The sequence below is a fragment of the Myodes glareolus genome, chromosome 15, assembly GCF_982192425.1.
Source record: "Myodes glareolus chromosome 15, mMyoGla1.1, whole genome shotgun sequence".
Lineage (NCBI taxonomy): Eukaryota > Metazoa > Chordata > Mammalia > Rodentia > Cricetidae > Myodes > Myodes glareolus.
In genome coordinates, this window is record NC_142040.1 from 22,727,793 (window position 1) to 22,751,172 (window position 23,380).

At 45.5% G+C, this 23,380-nt stretch overlaps 1 protein-coding gene and 1 non-coding gene across 2 annotated transcripts; one reads left to right on the forward strand and one right to left on the reverse strand.

Moving 5' to 3' along the window:
• Positions 1-1,377: 1,377 nt before the first annotated feature.
• Positions 1,378-14,545, reverse strand: Crhbp (corticotropin releasing hormone binding protein). The gene is made up of 7 exons (XM_048455825.3): positions 14,182-14,545; positions 13,739-13,832; positions 13,297-13,454; positions 11,485-11,695; positions 9,670-9,818; positions 5,495-5,612; positions 1,378-2,022 (listed from the first exon to the last, which is right to left on the reverse strand). The coding sequence occupies exons 1-7, from the start codon at positions 14,437-14,439 to the stop codon at positions 1,865-1,867; spliced, it is 1,146 nt and encodes a 381-aa protein (XP_048311782.2). The 5' UTR covers positions 14,440-14,545; the 3' UTR covers positions 1,378-1,864.
• Positions 14,546-21,452: 6,907 nt separating this feature from the next.
• Positions 21,453-21,754, forward strand: LOC148119649 (signal recognition particle RNA). Its single transcript, XR_015735065.1, has one exon.
• The last annotated feature ends 1,626 nt before the right edge of the window (positions 21,755-23,380 follow it).

Genomic DNA, 23,380 nt, shown 5'->3' on the forward strand with positions numbered 1-23,380 from the left:
TGGGAGAAAACCCAATGCCCTGGACAAAGTCATCCTCAGATGCCATGCAGTAGAGGCAGACTTCTAAGAAACGAACAGAAAGGCAGCAAAGTGTGGTGGCACATGCCTTAGATCTCAGCCTTTGGTAGGCAGAGATGGGTAAATCTCTGGGTTCTGAGGCAGCCTGGTTTACATTTCAGGCTACCTGAGGCTATAAAGTGAGACACTGTTTCAAAAACCAAACAGAAAAGAACTGAAAAGGCAATCAGACAGTGAGGCCGGCCATGGTCATAATCAACCTATGAGTGAGACATAAAGTCACAAGAAATTTAGAACGAATTGTGAGTAGTGGTGCCTTAACTGCTGAACTATCATTTACAAACACCAGGGTTGAGCCTGGTAGGGTGAGGGTGGGGCAAGACATAGAAAGATTAAAGAGATTGAAAGGGGATGCCAGGGGAGGCAGTCAAGACAGACTGTGAGATCTGTTGTTCAAGTCCTTCCAAAAGGTTAGGATTGGGTCTAGAAAAGGCAGGGCCCGCCAGTAGGTCAGATGTGAGGAGAGACACATGGGAACCAGGAAAGGCCTGGCATGACTTATCCTTTATGTTGCCAGTATACCAGGGTGTGATGCACACACCTTTAAACCCAGCACTCAAGAGATAGAGGAATCCAGATCTCTCTGAGTTCGAGGCCAGTCTGGTCTATACAGTGAGCTGCAGGCCAGCCAGGGTTACGGAGTGAACCTGTCTCAAATAAAAATAATAATAAAAATGTTACCAATAACATCTTTCAGTTTCTTTCCAAAAGTTTAAAATATATATTTGTTTATTTTTTCTCTATCTCTGTCTGTCTGTGTATGTGTGTGTATATGTGTGCGTGCGCGCACGCATGTGTGTATCTGTATGTAGGTAAGAGGGCAATTTTTGGGAGTTGGTTCCACCATGTGTGTCCCAGGGAACAAACTCATCGGTTTGGTAACTCATTGCCTTGGTGGCAAATGACTTTTCCCACAGAGCCATCTCACCAGCCCCTTTCTCAAACATGGACACACTCTAAAACAAAGAACTCATATTTCTACAAATTGTGTCTCCAAGAAGAGTGTAAGATACTTAATTCCTGTTGGAAATAACCTCTGTGATGAGGCCATGTACTCTGAGTTTCCTCAGTGGCTTGTGGAGAACACTCGTCTGCTCCCCACTTCCTGGCCAGGAACAGCCAGTGCCCACTGCAATTCTCTCTCTCAGCACTACATTACCCAGATCACCACTCCGGAGTTCTGTCAGCTCTAAGGAATCCAAAACAGCTTAGTTCATGGCTTGGCTCTGCCCCACATGGGAACATGATTTTTCTTTGAGTAAGGAAATGACCACCCAAGAAAGCCAATACACCAGTCTGTCAAGATGCCAACATTCTGCTTTATTTATTGACATTTAGATTTATGAATGGAAAGGGCTTTTTGCTCCCATGCTATAATTTGTAAACAGAAGAATGAAGTAAAAATAACAGATACAATTCCTTTGGTATACCCAAGACTTTGACATCTTTTTATTTTGTCGCAAGACTGTGAGTGCCACCGATGTCCTCCCCTTGTGGCATCTGCCCTTGCCACACAACTGTTTTCCTCACTTGCTTGACTCTTGCTTCACCAGTTCATGGATGCAGCACACCAAACCACAAAGCGTTTCCAGCTCCAGCCTGTTGTCTACCTTCTGTTCCTTGATACGACAAAAGGAAGCAAAATTGAAACTCATGTATGCACATGTTCAAGGCTTGGAATACTGACTGTCATGAGAAACTTCTCACACGCCGCCAACCAAGATCATATACAACAACTATCAAGACCTCACTCAGCTAGCAGCGTGCCAATTACCAAGCCAGTTATTCAAAGACTAGACAAACAGAATTCCGGGATGTTATTTGCGCTCGAGGCTTCTAGCTCAAAGGGTTCCAGCTGACGATACTCGAATGTCACGCGGTTGATGTGTTTCCCACTGGAGACCATGCGCACCACAGCGTTGTCGCAGCTGATTTTCATCTGGGCTGTAATTGATGGGAAAAAAAAATAATAAACGTTTTCCAACAGGCTTAGAACAGACAGTGAAGCCCGTGCTCTCCACTACGTAAGTTAAACAGGAAGGTGGGATAGGGTCATGAGCCCTCACATAGTCAAATCACTTTCAGTCAAAACATCTCTCTCTCTCTGTCTCTGTCTCTGTCTCTGTCTCTGTCTCTCTCTCTCTCTCTCTCTCTCTCTCTCTCTCAACTATTTAATTAGTTGTAGAAATGTGTAGTGGATCCAGCCTTTCTCTACACATACAGGAAAACCATAGGACAAGGAAAGCTGGCTAGAAAGAGGTAAGATTTCTCTTTGACCTTTGTCCTGTCTTCCTGCCTGAAATGCTTAAGTGGCAAAGGGGACAATGGTAACCAAGAACTCTGTCCCATGCTGGCCTTTCTAGACGCAGCAGACAGTTTAGAGTGGGAACAGAATCTGGGGGTTTAAGTGGCAGTTAGTGCAGAGAGGCAGGACTGTATGGTGTTAGTGTGGACCAGACAATCCCGTTTATACCTTAAGTCTGGATAAAGACTACAGTTTGCAGATAAATGAAACTCACTTGCACAGAGAGGGTACACACCGAGAAGGCCAGCTATTGTTCTGGTGTCGTGGTTCTCAACCCTCCTGATGCCTCAACCCTTTAATACAGTTCTTCACACTGTGGTGATCCCCAACCATAAAATTATTTTCATTGCTACTTCATAAATGTAGTTTTGCTACTGTTATGAATTGTAATGCAAATATCGAACATGCAGGATTTCTAATATGCATTTGACCCCAAAGGGGTCGAGACCCACAGTTTGAAAATCAGTTTGCTATTGTTTGCCAACACCTTTCAAACTGTCCTCATACGGAATAGCTTCGAACGTTCTCACTTGGCCTACATCCAATGCTTTCATGGTCTGAATGGGCACCCGACACCAGTTTGTCACTTCTCCTGGCAGATGTGCCCAAGCGACTCACAATGAAAGTCAGATTATTTCCATTGAAAATTACTTTCCATCTATTTCTATTACCACAGTTTGATTCCTGAGACACATTTTATCTGTCGTATGATAATTCTCCGCTGTTTTAATTTTCTCAGTCTCGCCCCTCATATGTTGCCTCTGCAGGCTATTTCTCGGTGCTGAGACACGGTCCCACTATCACCTTGTCACAGGCACCTCACACACAACCCTGGGAGCAAATGAAGCAACGCGGCCTGATAATGTCAGCAGGGTGACAGTCTATTTGAAGGCGTGATGAGTTTCAACCCTGATTTTTTTTTTTACACACAAATATGAAAGAAGCTAGATTAACTGCTGCCTGGAGGCCGTGTTTGTCTTTCTTTAGATAATTCGGAAGCCTGATTTTCTTTCTGGTGTCTCTCTGAACATGAATCTACATGATATGTCCTGTTTCCTTTAGCTAATGTGCATACTATTTGCTTTGACATAATTTCTAACAAAATTCAATTTAAAGGACAGGGTCTCTAATGGTTCCATGGGTTTGGACCAAGCTTAGAGGACATGGAAACAGGGAGGGTTCCAGAAGGAAGCAAAGCTGCCTGTGTCAGCTGTGTAGGTCAGCGGTAAAGCATTTGTCCTGTGTGTGGTGCCCTGGATATGGCCCCTAGCGCCACATAAATAAATGAATAAGAAATATTTTTAAGCAAGAAAGAAACCTAAACTACCCAACATGAATCAGAAAGTGATATAATTCTAGCTTTAAATCACTTAACTTTGGTTTAACTATGCCCCTAATTTAGACAAAGCAGTTTTTGGGCCTTCGTAGTACCTCCTCACCTAACCTAAGTCGTATAATTCAAGCAGAAATAAGATGACTTCAGTTATCTAATTTTAAGTCACAGGTGTTCTTCAGGCATATCATTTCACTCCACTCAAGTCCATGTCCCTCGGTTGTTTCCCACGGCAGTGCTGGAGCCATGCGGCGTCTCAGAAGGCAACTGCCGAAGACCGTCTGCACAGCCATGCGCAATGACTGCGTCCATCAGAGAAAAGACCAGTCAGTCTAAAAGATTCCTCTGGGCCTAATCATGTGTACCTGTGATCCCAGCACTCCAGAGGCTGAGACGGGAAACCAAAAGTGCTAGGCCAGCCTGGGCTACTTAATGAGACCCAGGAGAGAGAGAGAGAGAGAGAGAGAGAGAGAGAGAGAGAGAGAGAGAGAGAGAGAGAGAAGGAAAAAAAGAAAGAAAACTATCTTCTCAACTTCAGCATAGTCAGTTCAGACACCTTTAGGAAGCAAACTTTGCCCCAGTGAGACAGCTTGCCTTGGTCCAGTCCAACCTGTCTCATGGAGCCATTTCCATGCCCGTGAATCTGAGGAGGAGGCAGGACATACCAGGTGACCCTTCCTGCCTACCTGTGTGCACGACTTCTCTTTCAGAGATGTTTTGTTTACTGAGGACTCAGAGAGAGAAAATACTGGTGACGTGACCTTATTTTAACATCTGGAGGCAACTGATCAAAACAGCTGTCTGCTTTGCAACTGCATTACCCAGTTGGAGGAGGGTCTATGAGGATGAGAGAGGAGGGCCTCTGGGGGGGAAGGGTCTGTGCCATTTGGTGCTGGTGTTCTTTGTCTTCAGTTTTAATTTGCCTCTTTCTAGACTACCAGTGATTCCTGTAACCTAATGTACAGGTATGAGGACGACTGTATAGAATTGTTCTATGGAAACCTCTCCCACCACATACAATTATTAGTTTGGTCCTAAGGTCAGTAGTGCATACCCCATCCTCACACACCTTAACTTGAGCATCCCCTTAGGTCCCAGACAAGGCAGAGCTGGCCCCATTTGGCAGTTACATCCTAAAGTAGCTTTGTATTAAAGATGAGTACTTGGAGGTTTCAGAATTTGCAGGTGGGTAGCAGTGGCCTCTGAAAGGCTAGTATAGCCGCACAAGTTGGGGAAACTCAGGAGCTTTGAGGTGTTCTAGAAATCTTGCTGCTTTGCTGTGTGTGTGCTGTAAGTAATCCAGCCCTGCATATATGTATGTACATATCATATATGCACACCAATATATGTATATATACCCACATATGTACACATACATGAGACTTATCATATACAGGTGGCAAAGTTATATAGTTATCATTTCATTATTACGCTGTTACCAATCACAGATATTTTTACCATTTGAACTGCCAGTCAACAAACACATTTGTCTCCAAAGAATAAAAGCAGAGACCTTCCCTAAACTGGAGAAACATTGTCTTTTTCATAGTTTTCTCTAATATTCTCACTGTTCTGCAGGCTCCTCTTTTGGTATTTTTACTTAGGGAATAAGTTCTATTACTATACATAGCCTCTAAAGGAAAAGTCACACATTGACTTGACATCTAAAACAATTTTTTTTGGTAGAATTTGTCTTCTTGTATGTTAAAAGTTGGAGGGTTTTGTTCAAGGGAATCACCCTGATAGCTACTTATGTGACAACTGAAGAACCATCTCACCAGGGCCATGAAAAGGGGAGCACAGGTCCGCTAAAGGCATCATCTTGGAGGGGTCCAGTCCAGGTCCTCCCAGCAGCTCCACGAAGTCACCAGTTCCGCCACAGCTGGCTGCGGGTTTCTAAGAGAATAACAGCAGTGGACGAGCAAGATGTAGGTAAAACCTATCTCAGAGACCAAACTGAGGCAAGAGAGGATCAGCAAGGGCCCTCTGTCGGCCCTCATCCTCTGCCTGTGCCGTTGACTCAAGCATCAGAGACTCCAGAAATCGTTGAAAGTGAAAAACAAACAAACAAACAAACAAACAAAAAAACCCTCCCAAGAATTAGTTTTCTAAATCGGTCAATTAGTCATGTTTTTAAATGTATGTGCACTTTTTAAGGGAGAAATTCAATGACTGGAAAAATGAAGCTGGAATTTGTAAGCTCAGAATAAGATGTGTAAACACAGCCTGTGCTTGGACACATGCCGTCAGATGGAAAGAAACCCAGTCACCTGCAGTTTATAATTGTATTATAATATGTATATTTAAATTCCATGTTCTCCCTCAGCTTCTTTGCCTCTTGTTAATAATGGAAAGTTTCAGTACTTAGAACATGTCTCTTCTACAAGAAAGGATTTAGATTACTCATGAGTATATTTTCAAAAGAATAGAACTGTAATTTGGGGCTCAAGTAAGTCAGACTTACCACTGACTTAAAGAAAACCTTTAAAGAAAACCAAATCAAATCCTTTTCATTGCACTCAGAGGAAGAAGTCATCCTACTCCTCGGAACCATCATTACCTACTTCCCCGAAACCTCCCACTCTTCTCAGTCAAGTGATTTCCAGGCCTCACTCAACACACAGCAAGTGTGCCTTCTCAGTCCCAAATGTGGCCCTTGGCTCCTGCTTCGCATACCCGGGTTGGCCTTGACTTCATGCCAATCCTCCCAAACGCTGGTTTATAGGAGTGAGCTACCACACCTACTAATGTGTCTTACGCTCTTAGCGAAGCTTTCATCACGGCTTCACATTTTCAGTGTGGACTGCCTCCCACCCTCCGTGTTGCCAGAGACTCATTGACTCAATTGATTCGTTGATTCAATTGATTCATCGATGTGTGCTCATTAAGAGATCTAATGGTATGTGGCAGGCAGCCAGAAGTTAACCAGCTAAATCCTGACACATGGGAGCCCAAATCTAAAACTGAGACCTTTAAACGCCAACCACGCAGGTGCACACATATCAGACATTTAGAGGGCACTGAAGATTGATGGGAGCTAAAATTCAAGCATTATATAATGGTGACTATTTGGCTAAGGAAAGGCGATCTCGGGAGCGGTTTATGTTTAAACAGCCTACTATACGCACGGCTGTTTGCTTAGGTACTTCGAAGACAATTTCATTGTATGATGAAATAAAGATTTAATTAGGCCCACTGTGCACTAGTTTGTGAACTGAGAGTCAAATAAGCTATTTAGAAATGAAAGAACATAATTGCCTTTCCCATGAGTAGGTAGGCGGAAGTTTCCACTTGGTGAGCGGTGACGTCTCTCTCCTCTCGGTAAATCCTCTCAGGTTTTCTCATAAACAGTGGCAGAAAGGGAGCTGCACAGGGACCTGTCTGGGGTTCTGGGCCTCCCAGTACCAACTTCATGGCTGTGTTGAGGTTTTAAGCTCCTACCACCTCTTGCTAGACTGACCCTATGTCAAAGGCGCACCCCAGCTTGTTGAATTGGAAGTTACGTTCCCACTGCTCATGATGAACACTTGCAGTCTCTCCTCCCAGTACAAAGAAACTGAGGTGCTTACAGAATGATCTTGAGCGGTTCTCTAACAGCAACCAGGGTCATCTCACAGGGGCCGTGGGAAAGGTAGCATATCCCCAGGCCATTCACCAGGTGGGAGTCAGAGTGGCCTTCAGACAACACTCAACGGGTCATGGCCAGCAGAACCCATAGCTTTCCTACTGCGCCTGCTGCACACACCTTCACAGGGACAGCACACGCTACACTGCCTCCATTCCCTGCTGCACACGCAGCACTGCACACACCTGCACAGGGACAGCACACACTGCACGGCACACACCTTCACAGGGACAGCACACACTGCACTGCACACACCTGCACAGGGACAGCACACGTGGCACTGCACACATCTGCACAGGGACAGCACACGCGGCACCGCACACACCTGCACAGGGACAGCACACGCGGCACTGCACACACCTGCACAGGGACAGCACACACTGCACTGCACACACCTGCACAGGGACAGCACACGCGGCACTGCACACACCTGCACAGGGACAGCACACACTGCACTGCACACACCTGCACAGGGACAGCACACGCGGCACTGCACACACCTGCACAGGGACAGCACACACTGCACTGCACACACCTGCACAGGGACAGCACACGCGGCACTGCACACACCTGCACAGGGACAGCACACGCGGCACTGCACACACCTGCACAGGGACAGCACACGTGGCACTGCACACACCTGCACAGGGACAGCACACGCGGCACTGCACACACCTGCACAGGGACAGCACACACGGCACTGCACACACCTGCACAGGGACAGCACACGCGGCACTGCCCAAACCCTTTCTACTCTACTCCTTCCTGTTTCATGGATCCAGCCAGCCTTTTTCTGCCTGGCAGCACTGTTCCCTCTGCTCCTCCTCCTTCCCATTGCTGCTGCTCCTTCTGGTCTATTGCTCTGGTCAAACCTGAAGCATCTTCTCAGAAGTTTCCTTTTCTGACCACATCGTCTCAGGCAGTTCTCTCTGTCTACCACTTTCCTGCTCCTGACTCTCAAACCACTCTGCTGCATTTTCTGCACAGACTCACTGCGGTTTGAAATCTGTGGGAATTTTGCCTGTCATCCCACTAGAAAATAGGCTCCCTATGAGCAGGACCTGCCTTGTTCATTGCTTATTTTTAGAATCTAGAATAGTCCCTTATACAAAGGAATTTTATTGTTGTTGTCATTATTATTATTATTAATTTGGTGGTAGTAGTAAAGGAAGAAGTTTGCTGCATAGTCCAGGCTAGCCTGGCACAAGAGGTTCTCCCATCTCAGTCACCAAGTCCTGGGATTACAAGTGTAAGTGACCATACCTAGCTCTCAATACCAAGGCCACAAAAAGTAGATTTTAAAGGAACTAACGCCTTGATGCCTAGAACACAGTAGGCTCTAAAATGTTAAGGGGAATACCAAAACATTCGATTCAATCCCTAACGCGCAGATATCTCAGTCTGTCACCACACCTTCCACCTTCTAGATTCTACACAAAGAACGGCATGGCATCTGAACACTCTCAGGCTGGACCCAAGGCACTCAGACATCCTTACAAAGAACCACTCCTCCATCAAGGTCCAACAACAACAAAGGAAAGGCACATGAGTCTGGTGCTGGAGGAAGGTGGATGGAAATGATTCTTCTCAGCCCTGTTCCTTATTCAGTTTTCACAAAGATCTGAACGTTTGAGAACCCTGGCTGCCTCTGATCCCACCAAATGCACGTGCTATTTTAACTTAGGCCTCCGAACAAGGGAACGGAAATGAGTGTGACTCACAGAGAAGTCACGATCTGGGCCAATAGACACAGTCGAGCCAGCTTTCATCTTAAGGCACGTTCGGAAATTGATATGAAAGCAAGTTGGTAGGAAATGTCACAGTTAATTTTTTTTAGGCAAAATGTCATATAACATGCTCTTCAAAACTTGACTGCTATTTGCAATATCAAAACCCAATTTCATATTTTATGCCGCCGTTAGCATTCTTTCATAGAGCAGGGCTGTCAATGAGAGAGCCTTCCTTCGTATCCAAAGAAAATTCCAATAATCAGAAAAGCAGCTGCGTCGATGACTCACCGGAGGCTCGGCTAGGAGAGGGCTTTCGCAAAAGAGGAAAGCACAAGAGCGTTCAATTGTAATTACATACTGCAGCTTTCCCAAATGAAAGCATTTCCTAAGTCACCAGAGGAACACTCGAGTACTCAGGACGGGCACCTGAGTGCTTGCCTCCAGCGTGACTGAAATAGGCTTTGGCAGAGCCTGGGCAGCACACAGGAGGCTTAGAGTCGGCGGCCCCATGCTCCCAACTTCCTGACACAAGGTGTGTTTTGGCTCCGATAAGGCCAGTGACCTCACCAAACAGTCAAGGAGCAAGCAAGCCACTGACCTTTAACTGAAGACCATGCCAGTGTCCCAGAGTGAGATCAGAGATTCTGATTGCCACGGGGTAGATGATAGAGAAGCTGCAGTTTTGGTGCTGGTGTGGGACCACCAGGGTAAACCTTCCACTCGGGGTCTGGGAGATGACATTGCAAGCTTTTGGGGGGAAAGTTACAATTATATTATTTGGAATGCTTTTTTTAAAAAAAAAAATACAAATTCACGATGTCTTCATTCTGTATTTCAGTTCATGGACACAGATATATCCAACCTGGGGCTCACTGACCATGTGTGGCCAGAATAGTTATAAATGGGGCCGATAATATTTATAGACTATACTCTTATATCCCAACATCCTCAGGGTGGTCCTCTCTAGTTAGGTTTTGTGCCGAGAGGGCATATATCACAATGACAGTCTGAGGAAAGGAGGGAGGGAGCTGGAGAATAGAACTCGTCAGTAACCTGTGGATGTGCCAGGAAGCACTGGGGCTTCTATCCTTTGTCTCTGGTTTATAAAAACCCTAAGGCAGGAACTCTTGTCCATCACACCTGAGAGTGGTCCTAGGAACATTTCCATTAAGTCATATCTAGGACCAAGCTGGGAGGACAAGGCTCAAAGGTGAAGCCAGAACCTAACACTGTGTGAAATCCTCACCCCTAAATTTGGAGCTATGGTTAAAACAAAACAAAACAAAAAAGCAAAACAATAAGGTCATAAGTAATTTTATTTTAAATATGTCATGATCATGACAAAAGAAGGTGAGAATAAAATAGACAACAGCTTTATTTATATCTAGTACTTATTTTCTGGGGATTGATTAATGCAATGTTGACTAAATGGCCATTTTTTAAACCTTGGTAGTCTTAAGGCTTTCTGAAGTTTTTCTTTTTTTTTTTTTATTTCAAACTTAAAACCGAGTTGTTCTTCTACCTATGAAACAGAGGCATGGAATTTGCCTTTGGGCTAACCTACCTCCTTATATTTTTTTATTACCCTTAATTTCAGAAAAAAGTGAAATTCCTTGACAATTCTAAAAGGCATCTTCTGATTTCTCACCAAGTAGAATCCAGGAGAAATGGGTACTAGCCAATCATTCTACTTCTCAGATAGCCTCAAATCTTCAGCCTTCTCTCTCTCTTTCCCTCCCTTCCTCCACTTCCCTCCTTGATGCTGGGGTTTAAACCCCAGTTTGTGCACCCCCAGACAAGCGGTTTGCTACTTAACTCTAGCCCAGCTCACGGAATTTCCTCTTAATGGGGAAACAAGTTGATATGTGAACTCATTTTACTCAAATCACGCTCTTTCTGCTTCAGCTCTATAGTTTTACAGCCTAACCTGCGTGTTTCTCTATCAGAAAGGAGCTGAGTTAGGGTGGTGGCTTCATGGTAGAAGACGACATGGAAGAAAGCAACCAGAAGCACTCTGGTCCATCTCTCTCCTCAGGGTGTGGCATCTGCCCACCTCATCTCAGGAGCACCACCTTCCAGTCTTTGTTTACAAAGTTCTAACACCAAATGATCCTTCGAGTTTATCCTGCATCTGGGGGATGGTTTGGGAGATTAAAATTAGTCACTGAACCCATTGTAAAGCCTTGGGAGGGCAGAACAAGACCTTGGAGGAAAAATAGAAGTGTATGTACCATATATGAGAGTATTGCCTAGCCTGGGAAATAAATCAAAAACTGTGGCTGGATTTTCATAATAACAGATAAAGACTTCACAGCGCTTCTTGGTTAAGTCTGTGAAGTAGCGTCTGACCTTTACAAAGCAGGTGTGAACATCTACTCTGTGGGAGTCCTGTCTTTGCCTTGAGCTTACTTACGGAAGAGGTTGGGGTCGGTCTTAGTGGTTAATGTGAATCCATTCCCTGGTTCATGGATCCTGAAGAACACCATGGCCACATTCTGGGACGATCTGACGCTCCTTTGGGTTAGACCACTCTCACAGAAATCTGTGTACCGCTTCATGGTGGGTAGAGGGTGATCCTGAGAGCTTGGGAATTTCTCCCCCTTGAGGATCCAGCCATCAAATACCTTCAAATGATGATGATGATGATGACGATGATTAATAATAATAATAGTATAGGCATAAACGGTCACTTTCACCAACTCCTGAAGTCAGCGTTTGTTGAAAAGAGGGGGGAAGCTACCCAGCAATGAGCCTTCAGTTGCAAGCAGGGACCCGCAGCCCCTACTCACAACCTGCTTGCTTTCCATTCATAGACATTTTGAATGTGCAGATTGGTTGCAAGTAATCTTATCAATTAATCTTTTTTCTGCATAAGCCTTCAAGATGCTAAGCTTGCACACCTTCTAATACTTTATCAACTAGTTTGGTAAAAGGAAATTATAGACAACACTGATGGTTTATTTTGCCTTTTCCCCATTCAGGTGAACTCTACAGGAACTCTACAGGAGCGCTACTTGAGTTTCACTGGACCTCAGCTTCTATTTTGCCTCTAGTCAGTGAAATGTGAGCCACAACAAATCTCAAAGAATAAATAACAGCAACAAAAGTGTTCTGGATATGATGGAGGATGTTTGTGATCCCTGTACTGCAGAGGCTGAGCAGGAAGCCTCATGAGAGTACGCCCAAGCTGGGTACATAGGGTGATTGTGTCAAAGTGATGTGTGGGTGCGGGGGTGGGGGTGGGGTGGAAGGGGGGCCAGCGACTTCTTTTCCAGTGGCTCCCTCTTCACATTAAAAAAAAAATCATCACCTCAAGTTATTAGATAGATTGATGATAGATAGATAGGTGTGTGTGTGTGTGTGTGTGTGTGTGTGTGTGTGTGTGTGTGTGTGTGTTTAATGCTGCAGTATGATGGTGCCAGTTAGTAAACCACGTAAGACTTTGCTCATCGCGTCCTAAGTTAGCTTTGGGACAAAGGGTCAAAGTCAATTGACTCCGCTCTCAAAATCACAACAGGGCTCCGTTTTAATGAGTCCATCATAGCATCATTACCAACAATCTGGGTGCAATTTTTTTTTTCTAGCAAGCTTGACAGCTTTCCAAACGGTTCTACTTTGGAAGTGCCAAGCGTGAGTGTTTTATTAGGGCAGTAGAACTCCACCCACCCTGCCTCAGCTACCTTGTGTGGCTGAGGAGACTGAAGGGGGGGGGGAGGGGTCTGTGAGGCTTTGTAATTCTCTTCCCTTCTCACGTATCTTAAACCAAAACTCTCAGCATTCATTCCACGAACATTGTCCTGCTACCCCCAAACCCCATCAGCTGGGCTCCGAAGAGCCTCTGCGCTCCTGGAAGAGCGAGGTGGGTTCAGATGGCTGATGGCAAGAGGAGAACTCGCCACCTAAGAGGTTCTCACGGTAGACTCGGGAACTCCCGCTAATTATTTTTGCCATGTTTTGTCCGCCCCAAATTGCAGCACAGCGTTTCACGCTGCAAGCTCGAGTACTAGGAAATCCCTAGGAGTTGGGGAGCGCTCAGAAGGGAAACGAAGCCACCAAAGTCCAGGGACCTGCAGTGTGTGGGGCTAGACCCTCCCTAGGAATCCAGCCTCCTGAGTCTCGCCCAGTGAGCTTCTGAGACTCAGGAACAAACTGGTTCAGAGTTGCCCCCAGGCGGGCATGCTTAGGGGCACGGGGCTGGGACTGCGTGGAGCGGGAGCCCCCTCACCTTCAGGAAGTCCCCGCCCTGGCAGTCGATGGAGACCAGGTCGTAATGGATGGTGATGAACTCCTCGGGTTCCCCAATGAAGAAGACGGCGCAGTGTAGCTGCGGCCGGTCGGCGGTGAAGGTGAACTGGCCAGGGAGGCTCAGCATGTCCAGGCATCCTGGGGGAAAGCATGGAGCCAGGAGTCCCCACCTGCCTCAGGGAGCCGCTCTCAGCCACCCCATTCCCGGCCACCGCCCGCGTGGTGCCCCATGCCGGAGCTCCCAGATTAGGCTGCCCCTGGGTTCCCTCGCTCTGGCTTGGAAGGAACCTCAAGGATGTCACAACCAGGAGGTCCCAGTCAATCCCCGGCCGGAGATCCTGAAAACCTATGCCCTAGATGCAGAGCCCCAGCCTCCCGCCTCCCGGGCGCCCACACAGTGGAGCAGAGCAGCCCCGACTCACTCAGAGCCCGGCGATATGGCTGCTCCCCGGCCAGGTCCCGCTTCAAATTGGCGCCGAAGAGCAGAAAAGGGTCATAGTCCGCGGCTTCTTGCGCCTGGCAAGGAAAGCAGAACGGTCCGAAAAAGTTCAGGGGGAGGGAAAGAAAGAGGACCAGGAGCAGGGAACCCTCCTTGCAGCTCAGGAAAGCGAACTGAGAGGGCGGCTACGTCTCCCCGTCTCCCCGAGTCTGGGGACTACCAGTGAGTCTTAGATTCTTTCCATCAAATCAGGGTACCCAGGCATCCTCGGCGGTCAGAGAAAGGCAAGCAGTTAGGATGCTGAGAGGCAAGTCTAGGAGAACCAGGGGAAAGTGGATGCAAAAGAGGGGAGACTATGAGCCCCTCCAAGTGTCCGTGGCTGAATACTTGCTGGAAAGGTGTTAAGAATCAAGAAGAATTGCTCACCTCTAGGTAGCGGCTCTCTCCCCTTAGAGCTGTCAGAAGGATCAGAACGAAGTGACATTGGAGTTTGAAGTTCGGTGACATGCCGGCCTTGTCTCTGCAGCTGGTGCGCTCTGCTGTGGAGATCTTAGGCATCTCTTCCCACACCTCCACCCACGCTGAGATCTCGAGGCTGCTAGGGTCCCTTTCCTGGGTCTCTTTTATAGAGCAGTAGAGAGGGGAGGCTCTCTGCCCCTTGACTGATCCGAGCTTAGTTACCATGGGTTACCCTGCCTCGGTGACAAAATACGTGGCAATGACGAGGGTCCAGCTCTCAGCCACAAATATTGCAGCACGGCCCAGCATTATTCACCAAGAATGACTCCAATCATTAGAAACTAGGGACCTGAACGTATAGGAGAAAGAATGAGGCAGGGACAGAGTCTTTGCCCTATCATTCCATTATACTATATATGGATATATGAAATTTTCAACTTTGCAAAGAAAATGACAAAATTACACACATACATAAAGTGCCCAGACACTTATGATCTCATCATGGCCCTAGTCACATAATTGTGGATGAGATTCTGCTGGGGATGGCCAGAGAGTAGCATTGGTGCCACTACCAAGCCTCTCCATAAGCCACACAAGGTATTTTCTGCTTCAAGTCTTTGACAGAACCTGGTTTTACAGAATTTTGCAGGCATGAAATTCCAGGCTTCCTAAACTCTGCTTTCTTCTGGTCCAGTTTTCCATCAGCGTTCCTTGAAGGAAAGGCGAGAGTCTGTAGACCTCTGGAGGTCGGCTGGGCTGTCCTTGACCTGGGCAGTTCACTGTGTACACACCCCTGGACAGTTTCCTGTAGGCAGGACTTTAGCCTCTCAGGAACCACTGTGAGCATGCTACTCTATTCTGTGCTTCCAAACACCTGGGGCACTTTGACTCACTTTTCTAAAGCTCCCCAGACTGACAAACAGACCCAATCAGTGGGTAGGAATCCTACAGGAGTTAAGTGTAAGTTTACTTTGGCGGAAGACCGCGGCTTCTGCTTTCCGTCCAGAGCCATGAACAATGTGGAGATATTCCCCTCTGGGCTTCCCTAGTCCCTAACTACTGATCGAAAAATCGAACATGAGACCATGATGTAAGGTTTTAATGGAAGAAAATAGCTGTATTTGTGGTTTAAAAAATACTGAAAGGTCACAGTAATCTCATGCTATCCGGATTTGGTGTTTTCGTCTTTGAGACAATTTTGAACTCTGCAGGGGCTGTGTCTTAGGAGTTTCATGTGGAGGTCGTCCTGTCCTGGTCTAATGTTACACACTGTCCTTAGACCAGACTACGGAGCAGGAAGAACACATACAAGTCACAAGCACTGGCCACCATGGCCTGTTTCCATCCTCCACGCTGTTTACTTACCTGAATTTCAGAGGGGCAGACAGAACGCTGATAGAAACAAAAGAAAAGCTAATAGCTTACCATCACCTGGCCACCTTAAAGGCATTAGACCATCTTCAGGACCACATCCCACCCTGTTTGCACCTAGAGGGATCCTGAGGTACATTCGCCTGGCATACCATGACCAACTCTCCTCTCCCATCAATGTAGACCAGGCCTTGACCTGCCTAGGGCTCACCCCAACACTTACATTCAGCCCAACACAGTCTTTTCCACTTTGGGGGTGTGGAACTTGTGCCATCTCAGCTACAAGCTACTCATTGACCTCATCAAGATAATTAACATCAAGAAGATATTGTTTTCGTTCTCTACATGCTTTCACACACAAAAATAGATAGATAGATAGATAGATAGATAGATAGATAGATAGATAGATAGATAGATAGATAGATAGACAGATAGAGGTTTTTTTTAAGTTTTTACATAAACAAAAATGAAGCTAGTCATAGTGGCACATGCCTGTAAACCCAGCACTAAGGAGGCAGAGACAGAAGGATTGTGAACTCCAAGCCAGCTTGGTTTCATAGTGAGACCTTGTCTCAAAGAAAGAGAAAGAAGGCATGGGGGAAGAAGGAAGACAGGGAGGGAGGGAAGGAGGAGAGAGGAAGACTAAGGAATAAAACTCACCACAGTTATCCAAACCCAGTAAAACTGATTCCATTTGCTTTCACGATGTCTTAATGTTTGACTTGGCTGATACTTGTTTTCTCGTGGCAAGAAAACGGCATGAGTTCTACTTCCTGGCAGGCATTGAGCACAGGACACAGTCCAGGTCACAGGGATGGTGCTATCCAGCTGATTTCTGGAGCTGACCCATCCTGCAGATCTGGGACTTCACTTGCGTATATGAACAGTTCCAACCACCGCTCAACCGCTGGCAGTCAGTGTTCTACCCTTTGCTGCTAAGACGTGGCTATTTCAGATACTTCATATATGTGCACTCCTTAGCACTCTGAAGAATTGGGATCACAGAATTTCCAACTAGCTTGGGATACATAGCAAGATGCATAGCTTGGGATATACAGCGGTGATGGCGCACGTCTTTAATCCCAGCACTCAGGAGACAGAGGCAGGTGGATCTCTGTGAGTTTGAGGCCAGCCTGGTCTACATAGTGAGTGAGTTCTAGGACAGTCAGGGCTATGAAGCGAGATCCTGCCTCAAAAACAACAAACAAACAAAAAACCCACCAGAATACTGCAGTATTTGTCATCTATGACTGGCTTATTTCGTTTAGTACAGTTCCTTAAGGCTCATCTAGACTTAGTAGACAATGGGATTTGCTTCCCTTTCTTTGGTAATAGCCATCTCAACACACAACAGTGTGAAGTCAAGGCTCACTGTGCTTTTTATTTGCTTTTCCTTGATCGTCAATGACGTTGATCATCTTTTTATATAATTATAGGTCATTGATGTGTATTCTTTGGAGAAATGTCTCTTCAAATCCCAAGACTGATCTGGGTGCACATGTCTTTAATCCTGGCATCTGGGAGACAGAAGCAGTTGATCTTTGAGTTCGAGGCCAGCCTGGTCCACAGAACTAGTTCTATGACAGACAGAGTTACACAAGGAAACCCTGTTTCAAACAACAACAACAAAACCCCGAGCCTATTGGATAGTAGAGCTAGGTTTTGTTTTGTTCTGCCATATAGAATTCCTTGCACACTGTAGAAATTAGTGCACTGAAGACGAGCGGTAAGTATTTTCTGGCATTCAATGGTTTACACTATTGATTGGGTCCCTTGCTGTGCAGAAACTTTTTAATTTGATGTGACATCCATAGCTTATTTTTGTTTTTGCTGTGGGTGTTCTTGTTGTCACAACTATGAAGTCATTGTCAAGATCAATACTGTAAATCATTTTCCCACTTTTCTGATAGTTTTACAGTTTAAGGTCTTCTATTTAGTCATTAATCCGTTTTGGGTTTATTTTTGTGGATGATGTAATTTAAGGTTTGTTTCGTTCTTCTGTATGTGGATATCTAGTCTTCCTGAGATCAGGAATTACCAAGACCACGTGTCCTTTCCTCATTGTGTATTCTTGGCACCCTTGTTCAATTTGAGCACACCTGACTATATGAATCTAATCCTGGGCCTGCTGTGGACCACGGTCTCTCAATGGACCACGGTCATCTCTCCTTAGCCCAATACTGCGGCTGACAGCTGTAGCTTTGAAGTTTGAGGTCAATAAGTCTGCTGCCTCCTGCTTTTTGTTTTTTTCTCAGTATTTTTTAGTTTTCATATTAATTTTAGAATTTTTTGTCATTTTATCAAAATACATTTTAATATTTTAATGCAATTGTCTATCATCAATAAGATTACTTTTTGGAGGTATTCAAGGTCAGCAAGAAACTGAGACAATCCCATTTGGGAACTGGCATGAGCCAGACTTGGATGATGTCCTCATGTTTCAGCGACTTTCAACCCATGTGAAGATCTGCAGTCAAGAGAAGTTAAAATCTGGTGGGGGGGCTCCAAGTGATTGATAGTCATTCTCGTTTGTTTGTTTGTTTGTTTGTTTGTTTGTTGAGACAGGGTTTTTCTATGTCACTTTGGAGCCTGTCCTGGAAGTCACTCTGTAGACCAGGATGACCTCAGACTCACAGAGATCCTCCTGCCTCTGCCTTCTGAGTGCTAGGATTATGGGTGTGTGCCATTACCACTTGGCAATAGTCTGCTTTCCAGATGTGAGGATGTCTTCAGAATTCATGGGGTGGCAGAGGGATGGAAGCAGGTACTCAAATGCCATTCCTCAGCCTCTCTGCAGGCTGCCACCCCTGTCTGCAGTTACTGGGGCTTCACAAAAATTCCATGTCACTGTTAGACAGATGAAAATACCTGAAATGTATGTTCTTAAAATTCTTACCCACAAACCTGTGGGAGGAAGTCTGAGTCCAGGCCAGTCCAACCGTCATAACAGGGTTGTTCCCATGAGAAAAACGGAGAAGCAGTTTCTAGAATCCTGCAAATTGTAGGTACCTGACAGGGATTACTGCATTAAAGTAGAGCCATATCGAAGCTCGTTTATCTTTCATTCCCAGTAGAAAACACTAGAATTGAGCTACAACGTCTGTGTATTTGTGTTAAATAGTAGAGAGTGTTGTGCTATATCCAGACAACAGGCTGTATGATAGCATTTCACCAGCCACACAAGAGCAAAACAAAACACACGTGGGTTCAATGAGGTCTTTGGTCATAAATCTTCTTATCTATGAAATGGTTGTATATTACCAGAAATTACTGTAGGCCTCAAATATTGTAAGCAATGCAGATAGAATAGACATAAATGGCCGCTGTGATTAAATTACCAATCCTATTCTGTGTCTTCATCATTAGGGCTTCACTTCTAATGGTAACAGTTTTGTCAGAGGCATACATGGGATATGCTTTCATATTATTATTAAATTAGAATGAATGACTTCATATTAGAACATTAACTGACTTTAAAAGCCGTGGCCAGAAAAATGAGAGGACTAGATTAGAATCTAATTGCAGAACTGTATTTCAAAAGATGAGCTAGGGATGGGTCCCACTAAGGTTTATGTGCATAAAGAGAGAGGGGCTGATCTCATCGGAGAGGAAGGATGAGAGACATAGTGGAGTAACACTGAGAAGATGGAAGAATGGAGAAGCTGACATTCTAAGGTAAAAAGGGGAGAGAATCGGGAACTACCCTAAGGAGGAAGCAGCTGGGCCCCATGCCAAGGATTGTTGAGCAGCATCAGTTTCAGGGTGATGAAACTGAAAAGTTTGGGAATCAGCAAGTGTGGTCAGTGAGTGAGAATGATAGGAAGAGAGAAGAAAGAGGACAGGATCTGCCCATTCGCCACGAGCAAGGAGCCAAGTCCACGCCAAAAAGATATCTCTGTATCCGACCAGATAATCAATCCTTCTCCAAAGACTCCTAGAAATGAGTCAGAATAATAAATACTTGGGACTTTAAAAATGATAAGACAGGCCGCACAAGTGAGACGGCACCGCCCAGAGCAAGCGGCGGCAGATTAATCACTGTCCAGGAGCCTGGGCCTTGTTCGTGTTTGCGCAGGTCCCTTGACTTTGGAGTGACATTATTTCCTCAGCTCACTTCTCTCAATTATCCCATGACTAACATCTCTCCCAGAGATTATAATGAAATGCCACTTCATATCCTTCACTTCCTGCTTTAGAGGGAAAGACTCAGTGAGGTCCAGAGCCAGTGGGGTGCGTCACCGGGTAGTGGTGACAGCACTGAGCTGTGACATCACCAGCAACAGCTGCCTCTTCCCTGACAGAAGAGAAGTAACGCACCATGAGCTGTGCTTCTGGTGCTGCAGAATAAATCTGAAGGACGGAAGCTTTTGAAAAGGGCAAGATCAGAGAGACACACACCCCAGGCAGCACGTCGCTGTCTGTGTTAGCTTCTTCCCTCACTTCTGTGCAAGACCCCACCAATGGATTAAAAAGTATATATACATAACGGACAAAATAGGCACCGTCAATGCCGTTTGCCTCAGACCCCGGAGGGACTCGACACAGCATTGTGTAGTTAGTACATAGATGGCAGCCTGGGGGAAAATCAATTTCATCCTGAGGTAACCCTTGTGTCCATCGTGAAAGTCCCCACACCAGGGCCTCCCTGCTGAGTACTTCCTGCACCTCAGAAGCCAGGAAACCACTGTCCTTTTGAGCCATTGGAGAGGTCTGTTTTTCAAGGAGGAGCTAATACAAACCCTTCTGATCTGCGTTCCCCAAGCTTTGCCTTGGGGATCCCCAAGTTTGCCAGCTCTATGACGGCTTTTGTCTGGAAAGCCCTCGACCCAATCACCATCTGTCTATGTACAGCCTTGTTGCCAGAGAGCTACTTCCAGATTGAACAGGCATCTGTAGAAAGAAGAGGCCTGGTGGGGAGCTGGGCTTGTAGGGAAGAGAACATGGTTGAAGAGCAGATGCCATGAGTAGCCTCTGGGCCTCAGCCCTGTGGCCAGAAAGCCCTCACCAGCCGGTGCTAGACCTCTGAAGCTTTGCAAAGCGCTCTCCTCTTTTCTGTGCTGTTATTTATGTTTCTGATTGTCACCACTATGCACATTTCCTCTAGGACACCTGGCGAAGGAAGGCCACTTTATGTCGTAGATTCAGAGTTTAGACAGTAAAATGGCTATTGACATATTCATTCAAATATATAATGTGTATATGTTCATTCATAAATTCATATATATATGAATGCTAACTAAAATGCTAACCAACTTTACCGTTAAAAAGTAAACAACAAGATCAGATGGACAGGCCTTTTTCCCTCTAATGATTTATTTATTTTATTTTATGTGCATTGATATTTTGCCTGCATGTATGTCTGTGTGAGGGTGTTGATCTCCTGGACCTTGAGCTACAGTTGTGAGCTGCCATGTGGGTGCTGGGAATTAAACCTGGGTCCTCTAGAAGAGCAGTCAGCGCTCTTAACCGCTGAGCCATCTCTCCAGCTCCAGAAAGGCTTTTCAGTGAACAAAATTGAAACAATTTAAAATACAAAATAAAGTGATGCCAGAGTCTAACCCATTGTGCAGAATAACCTTTCACAAGCCTTGCTAATGTTGAGAACTGATTGGATAAATTTTAAGTAGAGGAAGAGAAGACAGGTCTCTGACACAGAATAACCCCAAAGCATTTGTGCCGGTGTTCTCCTAACGTGGGCATTAAATTAGAGCTTTCCTTCCCCAAGGTGGGGAGGATGAGCCAGGAGTAGTGCTAACAGTAAGAAACTGCACAAAACACTGCCTCGGCCAGGCCACAGCTGCTATCGTAGTCGAACAATCTTACAAACAGCGTGACCTCGATATGACACAAGAAAGGTGACACATTTAGCCGGACGCGGGTGGCGCATGCCTGTAGTCCCAGCTACTCGGGAGGCTGAGACAGGAGGATCGCTTGAGTCCAGGAGTTCTGGGCTGTGGTGTGCTATGCCGATCGGGTGTCCGCACTAAGTTCGACATCAATATGGTGACCTCCCGGGAGCTGGGGGACCACCAGGTTGCCTAAGGAGGGGTGAACCGGCCCAGGTTGGAAATGGAGCAGGCCAAAACTCCCATGCTGATCAGTAGTGGGATCGCTCCTGTGAATAGGCACTGTACTCCAGCCTGGGCAACATAGCGAGACCCCGTCTCTGACGAAAAAAAAAAAAAAAGGAAGGAAGGAAGGAAGGAAGAAAGGAAAGAAGAAAGGAAGGAAGGGAAAAAAGAAAAAAGGAAAGAAAGAGAAAAATAATAATAATAATAATAAAAGATGACACATTTACCCCTGAAACCTTCCCTGCTAAACCCTTACAGCGCCACTTAATCGTGACTAAAGCATGAGCCAGTGTCCTGTCGAGAAGCATCCTGCGTCATACCTAAGTAGTACTCCTCAAAACTGCCCAGGCCACGAAAACATCTGAGAAACTGTCACAACCAAAAGCAGCCTAAGAAGATATGGTATAAAATCATACTCTAGGTGAACCCTGGGGCAGCAGAAGAGCACCAGGAAGGCTAAAGAAATGGAAATAAAGGGTGAAGCTAGTTGAATGGGTTTTTGTTTTGATTTTTGTTTTTGTTGTTGTTGTTTTGTTACTTGCTATACAGAAGCTTTTTAACTTGATGGGGGCCCATTTGTCAATTTTTGGTCTTATTTCCTGCACTGAGGGAGACCCATAAAGACAAATGCCATATGTTCTCTCTTAAATGTGGATCTTTGGGCCCTGTCTCAAACAAACAAACAAACAAACAAACAAACAAATAAATAAATAAATTCTCTATTTTAATTATCTAGGCTTGAAAGTAAACACTTAAGCCAATGTGTTCTCAACTGTAGCATCTCCTTGTGCCTGGACTCAAGGGAAACCCAAGAGGCCAGGAAGACAACATTCACGCACAAAGCATAAGAGGAGAGATGGGTCAATTACTTTCAGTAAATCAAGGACACTGTGAGTCAGATAGACCCCCAAATAAACACCCATTGCCTTCCTCTCAATTTAGAGTTTGAAAGAAAGGCACTGAGGTCCGAGGTCGGGCTGAGCATCACTGATGCTACTGAGATGGGTTTAGATTGCTACATAGGGCATTTCATGGTCCTTTGTTCCTTCCTGTACAGACCTCTGGGTGTGATGAGATCAAGCGAGGTCAAATCAATCTCAATGATGTGTCAAATTAGTAATCCTATTAATTCCATATTGTCACCTGCTCTTTGGCAGGTTTGATAAACCACATGTAGGATTGATTATGCAAATGATTTCTGGTAAATTAAAACATCTGTTCCACACATTACAAGCCTTGAAGGTGAAGGTCTTACTGAAGGTGAGCTTCCATTCCACAGGAAACATGATGTGGCTCCGCGCACAGAGGTTTGCCAGCACCTCAACTCACCCTCTGTGTCCTTCCTTTATCACGTTCCCCATCAGGAGGCTCTGTTTTGGTGCGTTGGACTATAAGCTTGTTTGTTTTTCATTCATAATACGCATTGACATGAACTATAAAAATGAGAGTGAAAAATATGGGATAACAATGAGAGATTTAGCTTTCCCCTTCATAAAAGGATAATTTACAAGGCCACAGAGGACAGGGAAAGTGGTCATGCTAGAAATCATTCTAGAAGGCCTAAGGAGGATGCTTAAGCTTTGACAAGGCCTCAAGAGTGCTCCTTTGTTGGAGGAGAAATGCTACGATGCTATATGATGGAAATGGAAGGGCAAGAGGGCTCCTTTCCATCTGGAGCCCTCAGGAAAGCACGAGTCCTCTTCCTCATGACTTCATCGCTTCTG